The sequence below is a fragment of the Chaetura pelagica genome, unplaced genomic scaffold, assembly GCF_000747805.2.
Source record: "Chaetura pelagica isolate M959 unplaced genomic scaffold, ChaPel_1.0 scaffold436, whole genome shotgun sequence".
NCBI classification, from domain to species: Eukaryota; Metazoa; Chordata; class Aves; order Apodiformes; family Apodidae; genus Chaetura; species Chaetura pelagica.
The window spans coordinates 181,745-202,260 of NW_009953651.1; the positions used below are offsets into that span (position 1 = coordinate 181,745).

The 20,516-nt window shown below is 41.7% G+C and overlaps 1 protein-coding gene across 1 annotated transcript; it reads right to left on the reverse strand.

The window, feature by feature from the left end:
- Positions 1–6,214: 6,214 nt before the first annotated feature.
- SLC16A12 (solute carrier family 16, member 12) lies at positions 6,215–15,486 on the reverse strand. Its single transcript, XM_010000105.1, has 6 exons — positions 15,395–15,486; positions 13,262–13,365; positions 11,906–12,049; positions 8,903–9,494; positions 7,567–7,826; positions 6,215–6,477 (listed from the first exon to the last, which is right to left on the reverse strand). The coding sequence occupies exons 1-6, from the start codon at positions 15,445–15,447 to the stop codon at positions 6,215–6,217; spliced, it is 1,416 nt and encodes a 471-aa protein (XP_009998407.1). The 5' UTR covers positions 15,448–15,486.
- Between the last annotated feature and the right edge of the window lie 5,030 nt (positions 15,487–20,516).

Here is a 20,516-nt window from a genome sequence, read left to right on the forward strand (position 1 = left end):
TTCTTTTTATTTTCTAGCTATTGAGCCCTCCCCTGCCACTGCAACAATCTCATGTACAGACAGAATGATGGGCCTGAAGGAGTATACAATAAGCCAAGTCATGAATAATCAAGAAACCTCTACCTTTTCAACTCTCCCTCAAAGACTTTTTCATAATACAAGATCAGGACCTTAATGGGGTACACCATACAGCCACACATTCTTCCTAAGAATGGGCTGAGGCAGGCAAAATCCACCCTAGTTTTCCAGGCACCAGCCAGCTTTTGTCTTACAAAGGTGGTGCTACCTGTGGAAGGAGTGGGGAAAGAGAACAGGAAGAACTGGGAGCAAAACTGACAGAGCACTCGTGAAAGCTGTTAGGAGCAACAGTACAGGTGAAGGCAGGAACTGGTGATTGTCTCTAGTTTTGTGCTCACCTATGTGGACAAAAGGGTACATCAGGCAACCAGAAATAGTCAAGATAGATGAGGAGTTTGACATAGTAGATGAGGATTGGATTAGGGATCAGTTGAGTAATCTGGACGTCCATAAATTGATGGGTCCGGATGGAATGCATCCAAGGGTGCTGAGGGAGCTGGTGGAGGTCATTGCTAGGCCACTCTCCATCATCTTCGGTAAGTCATGGGCAACAGGAGAGGTGTCTGAGGACTGGAGGATAGCAAATGTCACACCAGTCTACAAGAAGGGCAAGAAGGAGGACTCGGGTAACTATAGACCGGTCAGCCTCACCTCCATCCCTGGAAAGGTGATGGAACAACTTGTTCTTGTCACTATCTCCAGGCACATCAAGGACATGGGGGTCATGAAGAGCAGTCAGCATGGTTTTATCAAGGGTAAATCATGTTTGACTAACCTCATAGCCTTCTATGAGGAAATTAATAGGTGGAGAGATGATGGTCGAGCGGTAGATGTGGTTTATCTTGATTTCAGTAGAGCATTTGACACCATCTCCCACAGCATCCTTGTAGATAAGTTGATCAAGTATGGGTTTGGTGATCAGGTAGTGAGGTGAATCAGGAACTGGTTGAAAGGAAGGAGTCAGAGAGTTGTAGTCAATGGGGCAGAATCTGGTTGGAGGTGTGTGACTAGTGGAGTCCCTCGGGAGTCAGTACTGGGACCGGTGTTGTTCAACATCTTCATCAACGACCTGGATGAGGGTATAGAATGTACCCTCAGCAAGTTTGCTGATGACACTAAGCTGGGAGGAGTGGCTGACACACCAGAAGGCTGTGCTGCCATTCAGAGAGACTTAGATAGGTTGGAGAGTTGGGCGGGGAGAAACATGATGAAATTCAACAAGGGGAAGTGCAGAGTTTTACATTTGGGGAAGAACAACACCATGTCCCAGTACAGGTTGGGGGCTGAACTGCTGGAGAGTAGTGTAGGTGAAAGAGACCTGGGGGTCCTGGTAGACAGGAGGATGACCATGAGCCAGCAATGTGCCCTTGTGGCCAAGAAGGCCAATGGCATCCTGGGGTGCATTAGAAAGGGTGTGGTTAGTAGGTCAAGAGAGGTTCTCCTCCCCCTCTATTCTGCATTGGTGAGGCCTCATCTGGAATATTGTGTCCAGTTCTGGGCCCCTCAGTTCAAGAAGGACAGGGAACTGCTCGAAAGAGTCCAGCACAGAGCTACAAAGATGATGAAGGGAGTGGAACATCTCCCTTATGAGGAAAGGCTGAGGGAGCTGGGTCTCTTTAGCTTGGAGAAAAGGAGACTGAGGGGTGACCTCATCAATGTTTACAAATATGTAAGGGGTGAGTGTCAAGGGGACAGAGTTAGGCTTTTCTCAGTGATGACCAGTGATAGGACAAGGGGTAATGGGTGTAAATTGGAGCATAGGAGGCTCAAGGTGAATATCCGAAAAAAATTTTTTACTGTAAGAGTGACAGAGCACTGGAACAGGCTGCCCAGGGAGGTTGTGGAGTCTCCCTCACTGGAGACATTCAAAACCCACCTGGATGAGTTCCTGTGTGATGTGCTCTAGGTGATCCTGCTCTGGCAGGGGGGGTTGGACTAGATGATCTTTTGAGGTCCCTTCCAGCCCCTAGGATTCTATGATTCTATTGCCCTTCTCAATCTTGAGGCTTCCAACATCAGCACTGTTTCCATCCAAACCCTCCTGAGAGCATGGAAGGCAGGAGGAGAGGATTCGAGGAAGACGTGATGCAGATTCCCGAAGCCGCGGTGGCCCATCCTGCCTCCAAAGCTTCTCCTGCCTCTCTCTTGGAAAAATAAACCTCATAGAAATAAAGTATTTTAAGAAAAATGCAAGTCTGGATTTTTATAGTCAGAGTGGCTCAGACTTCTTCACAGGGAAAAAACACGTACTGAGAGGAGCAGGGATGCAAGAAATCTTTTTATCGTGTCTTACTTCTTCGGGCTGGGGGGGATTGCGCTGGATCTCGGTACCGTCGGGGATGCTCCGTGCAAACACTGCCTGGCAGTTCTTACCCAGTGCCTTGTGACTGCAGGGCGGTGCTGCTTCCCGCTGGGTGGTGCTGCTGGTGCATCGCCTGGGCCGGAGACACCGCAAGAGACCGACCTTGAGCTTCGGAAAGCGAACACAACGAAGCACGGATTCGGCAGTGCCCAGGGCCAGTGGACACAGCCAGAACCACATAGAAGCTGAACACCTCTTGCAGTGCAGGGGAAGGGGGAGAGCGGGAGGGGGAAGGGGTTTGTGGCGGAAGGGAGTCAAGGCAACCCTGCAGGAAAGGTTCATTTTTTTAAGCACCTCCTAAATTATATAGAGCACTACCTGAACAGTCATTTAGGAGGTGGTATTATTTATTGAGGTGATCTTCACAAAGGGCTTCATCGTGCTGGCCATGTAGTATTGTTACAGCTTAACTTAAACAAGCTCTTCCTTCTCACATGAGTTTGTAACACTTGAGAAAGCAAACAAGGGATTGTTGTGGCAATACAAAATATATTCACTACACAGTAGCTCAGATATTTTTTTTTTTGGAAATGGGGTTATTTTCAACAGAAGGTAATTAGTTTTTCCGATGTTGTTTTCACACAATTTTTCAAGGTACGAGTTATTAAATGTTCCAAAACTGATCTGACAAAGTGTCTCACTAGAATGTAAGCAACTTACCCATTTCAAACATTATGGATTGGAAACAGATGGGATAAATTCAGAAGTTGTAAGCAGTTTCATTTACTTATAATGAGTTCCTGTTCACTGCATAGAAGATTACTACCCCAGGCATGATTCATCTGAGGCAGGATCCATCTCTTTCTGCTTCAGACAGATGTTACCCCAGCCAAGTCAGACCACACTGTTCCGGGAAGCCAGGCAGGCTCAGCAGTGCAGCACTCCATCCAAGCTCATATCCATCAGTGCTCAACAGGGCTGGTGGGAACAAGCAATATTAGCCTGGAAAATTGTTCACAACTAGCGCAGGTTACTCTGCTTACTGCTGCACCATGCCATGCCAGGAAACAGCCTTTGTGAAGAGCAGCCTGAATATTATCATATCTGAAAAAAAAATTAAAAAAATAAAAAAAATTAAAAAAATTGCAGATACAATAAATCTCCCTCTTAAAAAAAAAAAAAAAAGTGTAATCCAGAGATTTGTGTAATGTGTCACCTGAAATATTTCACATGGCAGGACAATGAAATGTTCACTTTGAGCTGTGTGGACTAGGCGGTAGAAGTTTGGCACGAGGCTTTGCAAACCTGGATTGTATTCCCATTTCTTCCACCCACAGGTCATTTCTTGAGACACTTCCTCCTGTTTCTGAGTGGGAAGATTCATGACTGGGCTGATATTTCAGTGTGTTTTATGCACAGAAAGCATCATTCTGGTATATTAGCTTTTGTCCATTGGCTTACATCAGAGCAGAAATAGTGTTAGAAACCCCTGAAATTACCATTTTCTACAAAATGTATGTGTATCAAACTAGTTGAATGCTTTCTGCTAAATTAGATATTTAAAACAAGAAATACTGCCTTAAACACATACTTGGAAAAATCTATGAAAAAATATCTTAAAACACAAAAATAATAAAAATTGTTATTGCATTACATATTATTGTTTACTAGGATAAAAATGTACATAGTATTATTCCAACAGGCTTTTATAATATGAAATTCTGGCATGAACAACCAGCTGATATGGTATGACGTGGTAAAAAGTAAATTTTTGTAAAGTTAATTACAGTGGCAATGTATAACCTGTTCAAAATAGCTTATCTTTTGTAAACTGTATTACTGTGTACTTTTTTATATACATTTTGCATTAAAATCTAAAACATTATCTTCATCTCCACTTGTCACTTTATTTCCATAACTCATTAAGAAACACTTATGGATAATGTTTGTCTCTTTTTTTATGGACTTATGTTAAAAAAAATAAAAAAAGGGTCCAGGAATCAATAGCCAGTCAGAGCCGGGGAAAAAAAAAGGGAATATAATTAGTTTTAAGTAGCTTTTGCATTCCCATCTCTTATTCCGTGATCTATGCACACAGATCATGCTACTGACTCTGACCACACTTCTGAAGCAGGCCAGCAAGAAATGCTTTGTTTGAACACAGACAACTGAATTCAAGTAATGTTAATGTGTTATATTTGAAATACACAGTAATAATAAAACTGTTGATACACATACTATTCATATATATATTCATATATTAAAAAAAATATTACATCCCTATGGCTGTATTCTTGGTCTAAATCAAATTGGTGAACATCAGACTGTGTTGATTTCCCTTCTGAGGCACAGAGTGGAACAGGACACCACAGGTACCATTGAACACACTACAGATTATTGACAAAACTACTTGTTCAACATTAATGAAAATTGTTTGGACCCTGATCGATTTGTTGATGAACATAATGCAGTTTTATACAGCATCAAAACAAAGAAATCATTTGCATTGCAGAAAGTTCTTCCATCACTGACAACAGTTTCACTCTGGAAATGCAGAAACATCCTATTGTTTTTTAGATCATCAGATCAGTAATTTACCCCATGAGCTACATTCATTCATACGTCCTGTGAAGCAGCCGTATTACATTCCTCATACAAGTAGCAGGAAACCACTGGCAAATCACAACTGTTGTGTTACAGCCAATGAGGACAAGCCACCCAATCAGCTCTTCATTTGGCACAAATGAGTAATTTGCACCATCTGAAGACAAAGGTCCTGGGTCCCAAAAGAGATGGACTTGTCAGTGCAATACACAGGAACAACTTATCCAACACCCTCCTTACTAACAGCTTGTGGAGTGGGCAGTCTCTCAGTCATCTGTTTGTATAGACTCCAAATTTCTTCAACAGCTGCTGATTTTACAAGAGAATGAGGCCTTGTATTTGGAAACACTCCTTTGGTCTTCTGGGCTGCCTTTGGGCTTCTTACAACTAATGCAGCTAAAAAGCAGGTTTGGCTATCAGCATGTCAAGTCCTCTGGCACAAATTTACTCCTCTTCAGAAAGCAGAGCAACCACAGCACCTCTTTCACCCTCCTAGACAAGGATCAGCTGGAGGATCAAAGCTGGAATGTCAATTTTTAGAAATTCAAGCTCTAAAGATGTTCAGGAAAAAAAAAAAGCAGCATCCACCTCAAAATTTTGCTATAGGGGGCTTGGGAAAGTAGGCCTAAAACCATATTTGAACTGAAATAGCAATCTATGTACAAAATTCAGGCACATTGTAAAAATCAATGCTGCTTCAGAGATATTTTAAGCATAAATCTCACTTTCCTGCCAGATTTCCTAAAAAAATGGCTTTGGCACTTGAAACAGTTATTTTCCAATAGTTTAATGTAGATTGATAAACGTGGAGACTTTTTGGTTGCATGTGTGATTAGTCCCTGGAAACATAATAGACCAGAAGACCAAAAAAACTTAATTAAAAAAAATAATTTAAACTTTATTGTTCAGTTCTGATGACTGATAACTTTATAGTTTTCTTTTATTATAGCCAACTATTATCTTTGAGATTACCCTTGGAGCTGACATATTGCATTTCAAAGAAATCTGTGAACCTTCATATCTACAAACTATTTTCAATCTCTGTTTCTTCTATTAGTGCATTAGCTTGGTATTGTGGTTGCTGTATATAGATTTTAGCCAAGTAAAGTATGACAGAAAAATCTGAGAGATGCCTTGTTTCACAGGAGTAATATCTTCAACAGTGTTAACACTATGGAGCCACCTCCATCTCAGTCACGGCTGTGCAGTGCTGAATCTTGATGGCACTTGTCATCTCTTGCTGTAGCTGTTTGTATCCACAGCCAAAAATTCAATATCCTTTTGGTCTAATTCTGCTGTGACAGAAAAAGCAATTGCTCCATTGGTCCAGATGTGCTGTTTCAGACCCATATCATTGGTGAGTGGCTGCAAATGTTTTCTTTTTATTTTCTTTGCTAGTCTTGCAAAGCACAATAATGTTGAACTAAATATTTTAGAAAATCCACACAGCAGGAATGATGCAGTATAGCTGCCAGTTGTGTCCACAAGCCAACCTGTAGGAAAAAAAATCATCTTGTTTTAACAGTCCATCATAATTCTGATAATTTACAAATCCTGCAACCAACATGAGTTTTATAAACTTCTGGAGTCATCATATATAAACACTGTCAAACAATACAGGTTTACATCACCATCACTATCTTTTTACCTTCTGGGCAGGGATGTATTTGTCCTCAGAAGGCAGGTGATATTTTTATAACTTTTGTTTGGAGGTCAAACCCAGGAGAAAAGGCATAGCAGTCATCAACACAACACTAAATAAATATCTTTCAAGTGCATGGATTTAACAGCCAGTCTTTAGACACACAAAGCCCCAGGATTAAATGTTGTGTGCATAAGATCCTCATAAAGATGCATCTAGTGAGCTATGCTCTAGGTTCATGCATCACTTAAAATAATCCCATTTTGCAATAATTTTTGCTATGGAAAATTAAATGGAAAGCTTCAGAAGCAAAGATTAATTGGTAATTGATGTGAAGAGCAGACAAAACATGCAAGACACTTATATGCATGACTGTTTGAGAAGACCTCTGACCTTCCGCAATATTCAAAACTGTGTCAAGTTCTTTTTACAGAATATTAGGAGTACAGCTCTTATCTTTACTTCACTGTAATGGAACCAACAGAGAAAATGATGGGTAGATATTACAGTGATGAGCTTCTGACCAAACAGAAGTGAAGCTGACTCACTCACCTGTTGAAAGCAGTTTGGAGATTAAAAGATCCAGACCCCAACACCAAAAAACCATTAGAATGAAACCCACTTCAGGTTACACTTCCAAAATGTGTAATTTCACAGTGAAATATTTTGTTCCTTCTACTTGTACAATTTCTGAACTATGTCAAGTGGTGATGTAAGAGCTTTTGGAAGCCCTATTCCATGCTGTTTTGATTTTCAAATTTCAACTCATCTTACATGCAGAAATCATCCCATCAAGACAGGGCTTAAGAGGGATCTAAAGTCTTATGAAGGTCTAGGTGTGCTATTTCTCTGCCCAGGGACTACTGCCACATTTAGTGTGCATTTGCTGATAAATTTGAAGTAGTGATAAGATTATAGGGGGAAAAAATTGTGAACTCACCTGCAACAGGTGGGCTCACTAGATACGGTATGGCATGCAGAAAATACACAACACCCAGTGCTGATGATAAGGAAGAAGTTCCCACTACGTCTGCTGTCACGACAGGGATCAGTGTTACATAGGCTCCATCAAAGTAGCCAAACATAAATGAGAAAGGCAGAAGTGAGGGGAAGTTTTGGAGAACTGGCAGGAAAAGACAACAGAGGCCATCCATTCCCACAGCAAAGAGGTAGCAAAAGTGCCTGTGCTTCTTCAAACACCTGCAAATTGTAAAACAGAAAAGAAAAAAATTACCACTGGACACAACACCCCAGATTCTATGTCCTGGTGTGCAGCACTTCAGTCTCTTTTATATAGCTCAAGTTGAAGTGTTATACAGTCTTCAAGACGAAAAGCTCAGCATTGACAAGCCTAGGTAGGGAAAACTGCCCACGCTACAGAGGCAGAAACATCTGGTAAGCAGCAGCTCATGCTGCCCATAGTGCTCTTGGGGCTGCTCTTAGTGAGGGGAGCCGCCCTGCTACCAACATTTTGCAGCCCCCTGAAATTTCAATGTTCAAAGCATGTATACCACCAGGCTTTGCATCCCAGCTGAGCAAGGTGGTCCTGGTATTATGCAAACAATATTATAGTATATCTCTCTCAGCTGTCATCCTTAGCATCAGCCCTTAAACATTGTAGTTAGAGTGAGCTAAGTGAGATAGCAATTCCCTTCTCCCTGTCCCACAAAACCAATAATTTACTTTCCCCACAAACTTAATAAAAAGAATGTGTCCTTTAGAATAAAAATCTTTAGTCAGTTACTTCTGGTGTTAGAGATGCTGTAAGCAGATGTTTGGGGCGAGCTGAGCTACCAAAGTGTGGCAAGTTCTTATACACTGGAAAATGTATAACAATTTCAGATCAGTCCTCCTGAGTACGTGCCTGAGAGTCTTGGGCCTGACCATTCATCCTTTCCCATAACTCGGTGCCTCAGGAGCACAAAGAGATGGAAAAGCAGAGGGAGTAGAAGATCCTCTAGGAAATAGGCACAGAGGATCACTCTCAACATACCTCAGGCAGAGGGTTACACTTGCACTGGCAAACACAAGAGCTTTGCACAAACAAGTCATTTCCTCAGAAAAAAAATAATAAAAATTTAAACCAGCAAAATTGAAGAAACCCAGAAGAAAGAAAAACATTAAAGACTAAGCATCTCTGAAAGTCAGACTGTGTTATCTGTTTAAGTTAACACATGCTTCAGAAAAGGTCCATAATGTTATCTATATATATTATATCAGGTGCATCCAGCCTCCCATCAGTTAAAAAGTACACATGCTTAGCCATAAGCCATTACCTTCTATCTGTTAGCCATCCAAAGGTAATATTACCAATTATGTCTATGACACCAAGTATGGACATGAGGAAGGCAGCCTGGTGATGACTCACTCCAACGCTCAAAGCATAAGGCACTAGGTAGACGAAAAGAGGGCTACAGCCATATGCCATAAATAAAATGGACACTGCCAGCACCATGAAGCCTGGCATCAGTAGAAAGTCATATTCCTTCCATGAACAGTAGCATAAGCATTCATGAGACCACACTTTGATTAAAGGTGAACAGATGGACATTTGCTTTAAGTCTTGTTTCTGTGCTTCGGGGACGGAATCCTGTTCAAGAACCTCAGAAGCAGATTTATGGTCCTCCTTAAGAGCAATAGGACGCATCAAGGCACCACAGACACAGAGGTTTAAAACAAAACCTCCCAGGATGAGTAAAGCTCCACGCCAGGAAAACTGATCAATTAAGAGCTGGACCACAGGGGCCAGGATGAAGGTACCGATTCCACTTCCTGACATGGCTATTCCATACGCCAGCGCTTTTCTTTTGTTGAAATATTTGCCCACCATTGCAATGGCTGGAGAATAGCAAAGTGCAAACCCAAGTCCTAGAACAGAAAGCACAGTGCATACAGCTTAATACTAAGCACAACATATGGAACACATTAATCTACACAAAACCTACTTTCATTAGCACAAAGGGATAGGAAGCATTTTCTAATCTGTATCATGCAACGTAGACACGACATGAAGAGAAACCAGGATGATTATTTTCTTCCACTGTCAGTGTTGCTGACTTGACTAACCTAGTAGATCATCATTAATCCATGACAACAAGGCTCAGAAAGGATTGATGGGGTTCACTTAATAACAAGAACAATCAATGAACATCAGAGAAATTGTGTGTCACCCTCTCCTGAATGCAAGATGACATTTAGCCCCAGGGTGTGTGCAGATGTTGGCAGTGGGCACACTGTCCCAGTGAGGCACTATTTTGTGTTTCAGTCTAATGCAACACTGAACGTTAATTTCCAGATCTCTGAAACACCATACAAAGAGTTTGTCTCTATTACTAATATTCCACAATAAACCTTTTTTAGTTATCTAAAAAAATGCCAGGCAGCAGCTGTGTGGAGTCCCAGCCATTTTAAATCTGTGCCCACAAGTAAAGAAGGGGGGAAAAGTCTCAGAAAACAAAACCATGTCCAGTTTAGCAAACAAGTAAGATCCATCTCTTGAACTGAAAAGAGGATTGTAGTCTCTGCTGTAGAACCAGAGAGCAGATTTTAGTTACCAAATGCTTGTCCTAACACTAAAGCATATATTTCTGAACCAGCCACTGAAATTAGTTCCAGACTAGGGTTTTGGAGTGTGTCCTGTATTGAGGGTAAAACAGTCCCCACTGACTCTAACACAACTTGCCAATAGAGGAGACAATCACCAGGCACCACAATCAGCTTGCCACTTTCTCCTGCACTGTACAGGACAGGCACTGAGCCTGCCAGGAGGGGATCAGTGGATTAGGGGTACTCCTGGTGGTGAATGCCCACTCCGATCCCGACAGAAGGCAAGGGGGGAGCAGGGCAGAGAGCTGGGGTCAGACCTGTGTGGGCAGCAGAGCTGGAGGAGCAACCCTGAGCTAGACATCATCACCTGAGAGCTGTGCAAGTCATACTCTATTTGGTGTACCTACCATTTATTTTTTAGTGAGTTGGCAGAGGGAAATATGTCCCCAAAAAAGCCAAAAGTGTCCTGTGAAGAGTGAAAATGCAAAGTTTGGGGCTGAAAACATTTTTATATGTCTTAGAAAGAGTTCTGCTACTTACTGCTACTCCCCCATCTCACCTCTTCTGTACTCCTCAGTTTTGAGTCCCACAGCTATTTAGATTTAGAGCTTCACCAGTTACGCTCCCACCCCATCTCTGCTTTGGGGGACACCTCTAGACTTTACTGACAGTTCACCGCCAGTCTTTACTGATATTTCACCTCACAATTAAACAGTCCACACAGGCTAGAAGTTTGGTCCTCGTAGAACTGGCTCTTTACAACTTCATGTACTAAGCACAACAGCTTTTCCACCTCACTATTCGCACTGGTTCTCCTTAAGGAAGCCCCAATGTCATTAGCATGGTATGTGGTATAGTCTTTGAGGTATGAGGAGCCTTTTTATTTGTTATGAACACATAGTGTCAAAAATTAATATTGTAATACAGGAGCGACATGCACTACAATAAGGATTTTTTTTCAAAATCAAGCTGTTGGCAGCCTGTGAACTGCAGTAAATCCACCAACTCATTACTAAACAGCAAGGGACCAAGTACAAGGGCTTATATCACCGTGGCTACCAGGTCAGTACTAATGAGGAAGGAATGTCAGTGTGACTGTGAACACCTCCCAAGTTCCACTCTGCACAACAAACACAGGGAGATAGGACAGAGCAAAGATACTTGTTACCACCATACATGAATGCAAATGGATGAGCAGCTACAGCAACACTACCAACCAACAATTTGATTGCTTTCTAAATGAAATGTAAAGCAGACAAAATTAAGATGAACAGTTGAGGCACCAGGTATTAACACAGTGCTTCTCTGCCCACTTACTCATATTTGTTGTTTGTTTTTTTTAATATGCAAATATTATGGAAACTCCTATTATAACAGACTCCTCTCAAATCACAGGCAAAAAAAAAAATTGTGTATCACTAGAAACACCAGTTCTCCTGACCTCCCAGTATTTCAGAACTTTAGCTGTAGTCCTCTCTCTAACAGAAGTTAGAGTTGCTTTTGCAGGGTGCTGCATTTGGGCTGTAAGAGTCTCACCGAGTGCTGAAGCCCTCACAGGGGCAGCCAAAGCCTCTCGCTTACAATGAAGGGAAGAGGTTTGAGTATCTCTATTGACCAGTGCAGTGGCAATAAAACAGGGAAAAGAGATTGCTCCTCTTGAAAGGAAGAATCATAATTTTTAACATTGCTGTGTTGCTTTCCTGGCAGGAACGAAGGGTCTGAAGGGCTCCTACCTGTAAGAACTCCTAATGATAAGTAGAGATGTTCCAGGCTGGTGGCGAATGAACTCAAAATTAGTCCAGCAGACGCAAGCAGCCCTCCTAGCATGATACCAACTTGGCAGGATACATGATTACTGATTAAACTCCCAAGTGGGGCTTCAAAGAAATAAATAAAGCTGGTAGTTAATGGCAAGACCTTACAGTTTGTTGCAATGCTCAACAAGGAAACAATAGGCAAGCAGAAAACTGTGATGACAGCTACACAGAGTGGTCTTCCAATATTCCCCCATCATAATGCTGTGGGCACCAAAAATATCCTAAAAATAATTTTTCTAAAAGTCAGGACAAAATTGAAACTTACATTAGCTTTCTCAGCAGTCATTTTAGTAGACCAAAGACTTTATGGCACACAGCCACTCTGAAGTTCTTGGGGTCAAGAGGAGCCACAGCAACAGCTCACACTCTTCATTACTTCATACTTACAACACTGAGACCTCCCCCAACCTGGAATTTACACTTCAGCCTTCAGTAACTTCAAGAGTTCTTCCTCCCTTCTCCCTGGCTTTGTGGGCTTTACATGAGACCCAAGTAGGAGAGATTTCACATCTTTTGGATCATCTCCAGGCCTGCTATCCCTCTCCTGCGCTTCTCCAGCATTGATGACTTCCATATCACTGTGCCTTTATCACTAGGTGTCATCACCAGCCCTCTCCCTCTCCTGGAAAAAGTTATCCTTATTTATCTTTTTTCCCCCCAAGATACAAGCTGGCTGACACAGGAGAGTTGCTATGTCTCATCTCAGCCCTGTTCCTTCACTGCAATTCTCATTGATTACCACTCTTCAATAGGATTAGGGCATGGATTTTCATTTATCTGTACAGTTTTAAAATAAATCCATGAGAAATTCAGTACAACTGCTGCATTGATGCATGTCATTTTAGTAACCCTGAATTTTCTTTTAAGGGAAAAATCTACTTGTAAACATACAAGCTTGCTAAAATGCCTGTGACTTGATCTGAAGGCCTAATCTACATCCAGTGCTAAGTCTCAAATATTATTCCAATCAAAATGCAAAAGAAACAAGTGCTCAGTAGCTATCAAATACAACTTGTCCCTACTAGACCTCCACAAAAATACCTTTCTGGAAACTTAGGTCATTTGACAAAACAAAGTTCTGTTTCTTTTCCATAGGATGAAGACATTCTCTTCCTGCACAACTATGCTGGGGGAAGCAGCCTGGATATACCATACCCCAGAGAGGCCACAGCATCTCTCTTTACCAGATGACTCTACCAACTTGTGAACACACTAAACCAGATGGAGCTGAAGAAAAAGGAGCCACATTAGTCTTAAAAGGGTAATACATACCACAAAGCATCGTTGCACAGTCAACAATAGAGTGGATCCAAGCCGTCCTGGCATAATCCTGCCCAAAGTATGCCTGGAACTCCACAAAAAAAATGGAGATGCACCTAGGAAAGAAAACATGAGCATCAATCTATTGAACATGGGATATTTGCCTCACAGAAAACACCAGTCTTGCTCTTCAGGTATAAAAAATATCCACTTAAAGATCCTCTCCAGTTCCCAGGAAAATCAAACCTGTGGTATGCCTAAGTCCCAACGAGATGGAAACTTTTTTCAAACAGTTTCTAAGGGATATTGGAAATTAAGAGCTACCTTAATGCATGAGGGACAAGACATGAAATTATGTGTGCAGGTTGAATAGTTCTAACAGTAGTCTTTGTAAAGCACCTAGGCTAAGGTGAAGAATCCTTGCTTTCCACTGGTAACTGAATCACAATGTGCTGTCCAAATATTATCCCAACAGTGGGATTAGACAATTAGGCTGAGATGTAGAACGTAATTCAGAAAGATAACTACTCCAGAAAGAATATTAACTTTATAATGCCACATGTTTCTCACTGTGGTATCTGCTACTAGATTTTTATAACTAATCTTATTTTTAACTGAAGTGAAATGGAAGTTGTAATTATCATAAACAATTTATAGCCTGCATCAAGATGCTGTTTCCCCGGTACACAAAGCCCAAGCTTCCAGGTTCTTCACCAGCCTGGTTGCTCAATAGTGGTGATGTTCATATCTGCACAAACTGCTGAAACAGGGCTAGAATAGTATCTATAGACTAATGCCACCTCTGTGTTCATGGATGCAAAAGTGCAGAGGAAATTAAAAGTAACTCCTCATCATGAACAACGAATCAAAACACTGCAGGAGCTCATGGACCTTCCAACAGTTTATTAAAATGCTTTCAGGAGTGGTTACTCTTCTCTGCTTAACAAGTGTTACTGTTTCACCTGTCTCTGCTGGAAAACGGATTAAAAGGCTGCAGTTTCATTCCGGTTTCCGGACCAGCCAGAGATCCTTTTCCCTCTCTGTTTTTGTCTCCTGCAAATCAATGAACAATCACTTCCTTCAGCTTTTTTCTGGCACATACTTAATTCTTGTATATGCTGTACATGTGTGCCAGCCATTAAATTATTTCTTGGATTAAACACATTTCACACTTGAAAAAGGAATTAAATCCACTATAAAATCTGCTGTTGTCATGGAATTAGTACATTTGAATACACAAACTAACACTGTGTCAACATTACCATGCCCCTTTTATGCTCCAACACCCTAGACTTCAGATCCCTCAACCTGGCAGTTTTATTTTAAAAGAAATATAAAATTTAGTTAAGAAACACTATTTATATTATACTGGCTGTCCAACGAGTTGCTATCTCAGTGTTCCTCAATTACCAGGGTGCCTATAGCTTAAATATCCAGGTTCACACATACCAGACTCCTTTGCCTCCAGCTGATATCAAAGTCACCTAACAGCAGCTGTGGAAGCCATCTCACCCCAGATGTATACATTGTTTATGTAAGGCAGCAGTTTATTTTTGTTTGTTTTGAGAGGTATTTTCGAGAAAATATTTTCTGCATATTTCAGATACCAACAAGACCTAGAGAGAAGCTTCCTCCTGAGGGCACAGATCTTCTCAGTAAGGATGGTACCTGAAACACTTGCAGTAGGAGAGGGGGTTATTTACAGGTTTCACAGATAGACTTGGGAGACAAGCAAATCCACTGGGACTAGCAAGAATGAGCACAGCTGCAGATTCAGAGGGACACAGCAAACCCGAAGAGACCCTACAGGATTCCTCCCTCCCAGACCAAACCACCACAGCCTTAAATAACACTGCCTGAGGCTTTGATTATGCAAAGAATCAAGGAGAGGGTCTTGATAAAGCAGCTGTCAGAGGAGTCAAGACTAAAACCGGAGGGCTCAAAACCTGTAAGCATCCCCATGCCCCTGAAGGTTTCATGAAGCCTTTAAAAATTTATCAAGAAAAAGGTTTGTAGCTAGCTAGAATAACCCCTACAGCTGTGGGAGATCAGGGGCGATCCCAAATTATCTTCCTAAGGAAACAAACCAAAAAAAGGGCTGTAATGCTACAAATAGGTCAGAAAGACAAGAAGCAGCCCCTTTACCTTGTCACAGCCCTGGTACAGATAGTGACAAGGAAGCAGCCAGTAACGATCATCCACCCCCAGCCTCCATCAGGAGGGTTGGTGTGCTGGGCCATGGCACAGGCTGCAGCGATTCCTCCCGCCTCAGTGGCACAGGCCAACTCCAGCTGGCACGCTGAGCAGGTGCTGGGGCTGCCTGGCACATGGACTACTGGCCATCTGAAGGGAGAGAGACAAAAAAAAACACAAACAGGCAAAGAGGGAGTCAGGGTATATTGCACGTGCTGTAAAACCGCATGGCTGGGCTGGGAAATACAGCTTCAGCTCTACCCCATGAAAGCAGAGGTTTTCTTTCAAATGCAGTTTATGAAAATTCATTGGAAGCAAGAGTACCATCAGAATTTGTCCCCCTGTCTGGTGCCATTAGTTTCAGGGTAATTTTCTCAGCAGTTACATCTTAGCAGATGATACCCTTTTTCCCCACAGATTTCATCACACATCCATGTAAGTCCCACTTTACTGGTGCCAATGGCTGCAGCTCACTGACCTCGAGTGGAGGTTCTCCCGCTCACACCAGTCCCTGGCCTGAATTGTATTTTCTGTTGGAGCCTCCAGTCAAAGTGCAGGCTTTACCTGATATACTTCCTTTTATACAATTCAGTGCAAAATTTCTGTTTGAAGGAACACAAACCTGGTATCTGATGCATAGAGGCTCCTACGTGAGTTTAAAGAGTCCCAGCTGGATGCAGACTTTGCAAGTTGATACTTCCACCTGATTAGAAAAACAACACAAAGCAAATGAGATCCAAATGAGTTTATGATATCAAACCTCACCTTTGAGATATTCAATAGCTCGGACTTACATACATAAAAGACCATTGAAAGCTCTGGAGACCAAAACAGTTTGCCTTTTCTGACACAACTTTCTAATACACAGAAAAAAATGCCAATGCAGCTGACAGTTTTCTGAGCAGCCTCTGCAGGTCCCCACATGACCCCAAGGACATCACTGACCACTCCAAAAGCCTTATGATGTTTTGCTCGAAAGGTAAAGTTCATGTTTTTACCTCAGTCCTTTGCTTCAGGACAAGCAAACAACAGTGTCAATGTGTAACCACACCCTCCTTCCCTTACCACTATGTTCTGAAATAAACTGGCACAAACACAGACAAATTTAGGGGGGGAAAAAAAAAAAAAAAAAAAGAAAAAAGAACAGATTGGCTGACACAGTAAACTAAGAAAGCACATATACAGGCAAGTACAGCATTATTCCCAAAATCTGAGGGAGTCAGTAGTCAAAAGTTAGAGGATACCAGTTACCTGCTACAAAAGACACATTCATGGACTTGACACTTGACTCACACATTCTGTGTTTGCTCTTCAGCATGTGTTGCTAATTTGTGAGCAGACCATGTATCTCATGTGTTGAATCCATCTAGATGACAGACAATTTTTACAGAATTTATTCTACATTTTTAGTACACAGACATGACCTAATGACTGATTCTTTATTTTTAACTAACAGAGTCAATTATACATCCTTTTCTGCATAGCTCCAAGCAATAGCTGTCTTGTTAAATATGTGCCAATATTGGATCAACAAGCTCTCTGATAACTATGGCAGTGGTTACAGGATTCTTCACACTGTATCAGTGAATGTCCAGATCATCAAGCAGCACAATTTGATGCAAACCACCACCACAACACTGTCCACTTAGACGGAAAACAAAATTCTTGTGTCTAACCTAGACACAAAAAAGCAGGTATCCAATCTAGCATGAAGCCAGAGTGGCACAGATGATTATACCCCAATTTGGCAATAAAGTCTCCCACACATTATCCTGCCAAATTCATGTGAAGAACCAGAGCAAGTACCAGAGATTTGCACCATGTGGCCCACCACACTTGACATCTAATACTAAGGGCCTCAAAAATGGATTTATTATATTATTGCAACTTAATATGTTATGTTCAAATGCCTGGAGGATTGAATAACCCATAATAATTCATGATAGCCACCTGAACTAATAGGACACTGATAAAGATAAAATTATTTTGCTCAAGGATTTCCTGGCAATCACAAATAATGTTGTTTGGCAGAGTTCGCATAAGCTCATGATACATCACAGAGATCCTGAGAAATTCAGACATACCTCTGCAGCACTTCTGCACAGTCTTGGCAAGGCAAGGCTTCTTATTTTGGATCTGAGCAGTATCATTAACTGCACTTCTGAGGGGGTGAATATTTCATGTTAAGTTTTCATCATTAAGGGCAGAGGAGGAAGTTCCAGGAATGACAGATGGGATAACAGTAACCCTTCAATGAACAAAAACATACTCACAATCTTTCAGATTGTGACAGAGGAGTCAACAGTCTCCACATACAGAGCCCTAACTAATTCAACCTAGATACAGCAATAGGTGGGTGCCAGGTCCTCAGCCTAGACCTCTGGCTCAGAGCTTCAGGCAAGCTCTAGTTAGCATTTTAGCTGTACATTAACATACTTGGGAAGAATTTGATGACATACCAGGCTAAGCAAACACAGATTAGGTATTTTGTTACATGATCACTTGCTGTTATTTTCACAGGACCCTGCCTGCCAACGTACACAGGAACAGCAAACATTTAATGATGTTACAAGCAACTGAAAACAACAATATTATAAGAAAACCCCAGCCAAAATAGAAAAAGGACACCAAATTTCCCCATGGTAGGATCAGTGCAAGCCTCATGTCCCTGACTTCATGCTTGCTTCAGGGAGTACCATGCTTGTCATAGCCATTGAACTAATAGGTAAATTAAATAATTACCTTTCTTGTTGCAGCACATGTCTAATAAACACTATGGCATCCTGGCATTTTTATTCTGAGGTTAGAAAGCTTTGCTTGCTTACACTGTGATGCTATTTTGTAATTATCCATATAATGGATAGAACAGATTGTGGACCCTGCAAATGAAGAAAAACCGGCAGAAAGCACATACTTTTTATGAGTAAACATATCCTCCCCTTCCCAGCCCTACCTTGGTTTGCTCTCATGTTGTATCTTTTTCTTAACCTCTCTAGTGCAGAATAAGACTCTTGTTTCGTATCTGTTCCGCTTTTAGCACTGCAAGGCCTAATCCAAACTGGCAGTGATGGTTGCTATTTTAAACACATCTCAGACACGCATAAAAGATTGTGCTGCTTGAGATGGTTACAGGAAAGTAGGGTTAAAATAAAAGCCCACGAAAGAGTTCTAAACTTTGCAACCTCTGCTAGGTAATTTTCACTCAAGCATGAAGTAAATGTGCTTTGCATGAGTTCAAAGAAGATGTAGGTGGGGTGAAGGTAGCCTCAGCTACCCAGTGTGCCCTCACCATTCGCTAAACAGCAACTCTGTTCCCCAAGTTAATCCATTAGGTAATCTGGCAGAATAAATAACCTCAAAGTTACTTCAGGAGCTGTTTTTGAAAACTCTGGAAAGAAAACAACTGCTTTTGAGGGCATCTCCCTTACCCAATCTGCTCAGGCAGTAGAAAGGAGCAAGTGAGGTTACTAAAAAGGCACTACTATCACTTTGTACTATATCACCAGGTCCCTTTTGCCAGGGAAAGGAGCACAGAAATCCACAACAGCCTAGCAACTGGCCAGCACTGCAAAAGGAACCACGGACCTTTTAAAACCTGGCATACTGCCAGCAAAATACTCGCTGCCCCTTCCGTCCACCCCTCCTTCCACCATGAATATTTTCTTCTTTAAACAAATTGATTCAATAATGATATCAGAACAGTGTAAAGATGTGAAGCATTTGCATGATGGATGTAGGAACAGCAGGCACAGTCACACCAGCCTGCCTGGGGACCAAGGGGTTGCTTTTTCTCCTACATTGTTCGGCTGCTCCATTTATAGCGTTTCAGGTACTTGGGCAGCTCCATAATCTCAAGAAATGCTACCTCACCTGCCAAATACTGTGGATACTTTTTGAAAATGTTCCATACATAGAAGGACAGGGCTTCAGCCAGAGAAACAGGCAGAAGGTCAGGTCTATATCAGAGCTGCCCCTTGGCAGTAGCACACAGCCCCCAGACCAAACACAGGGTCTCACCCTACTTTCTGCTTCTTCACACTATCCCAGCTACACAAAATCAAAATGACTGCACATAAGGATGACATAGATACACAAACTGTACATGCCATTTATACCTTCACAGCAGTTATGGGTCAGGTGAGGCCAGAGAAACGCGACAGCCTCTGTGTCCAGAATGCCATGAAGCACTCCCAGAACAGATTTATTCCCACCAATGAGTTTAAACTCCATTTTTCTTGTGAACAACAATGTGCACAGTTTTCAAAGTCACTTTGAGAACAGTCGTGCAGATGAATTTTATGAAGAACAAGTATAAAGTAGCTTAAGCATAGCTGGAGAAAATTCATTAATGCTTAGAGTGAAAGGCAAAGGAATTGCAAATATTTCCTGCATTTACCACTGTATGCACCAAGCTCTAGGCCAGTCAATCTTTTCCTATATTTACCCTATTTATGTAGCTCTAGGACAGTTGTCATATCTTTATTACTTTTCTTGACCTCTTCTGCACCAGCCCACTCACCTATATCCCTCGCCAGCACCTCCCTTCTCTACCAGCTGTTTAACATCCCTTCGGTTTCCATGTTGCTTCTCCTGTTCCCACATTATGCTCTGCTTAGTCTGTTCTCTTCAGTATCCATCTCCTTCCTCTCACCCTGAAACTTCAGAAAATAACAACAGGGAAGGGGACATCAAAGACTAAAATGCAAGACAAGGAAACAGACGGAGATCAAGAGGAAAAATCCTTAGCATGCCATGAAACCAGATCTCTAACCAGGAAGAACATATCTGACAGCATGCATATTGTGAACATTCATCTACTCACAAGTAACAGTTTGTCTTAGTGAAATTCCACACTGAAAGTTAACAACTGACAGGTCTTGGGCAGATCAGCACCTTCTTCATGTTCAACCTTCCATTCAGCCTCACCAAGTCATCCATATTTCAATTAGATCCTCGCTTAACTTAGCTTCTAGGGAAACTTTAAAGTTTTGAGAAAAGTGCCTCAAGTTCCCTCTGCTGAGTGAGTACTGGTGCAGCTGCTTGATTACATCATTTGCAGAAATGATCAGCAGGA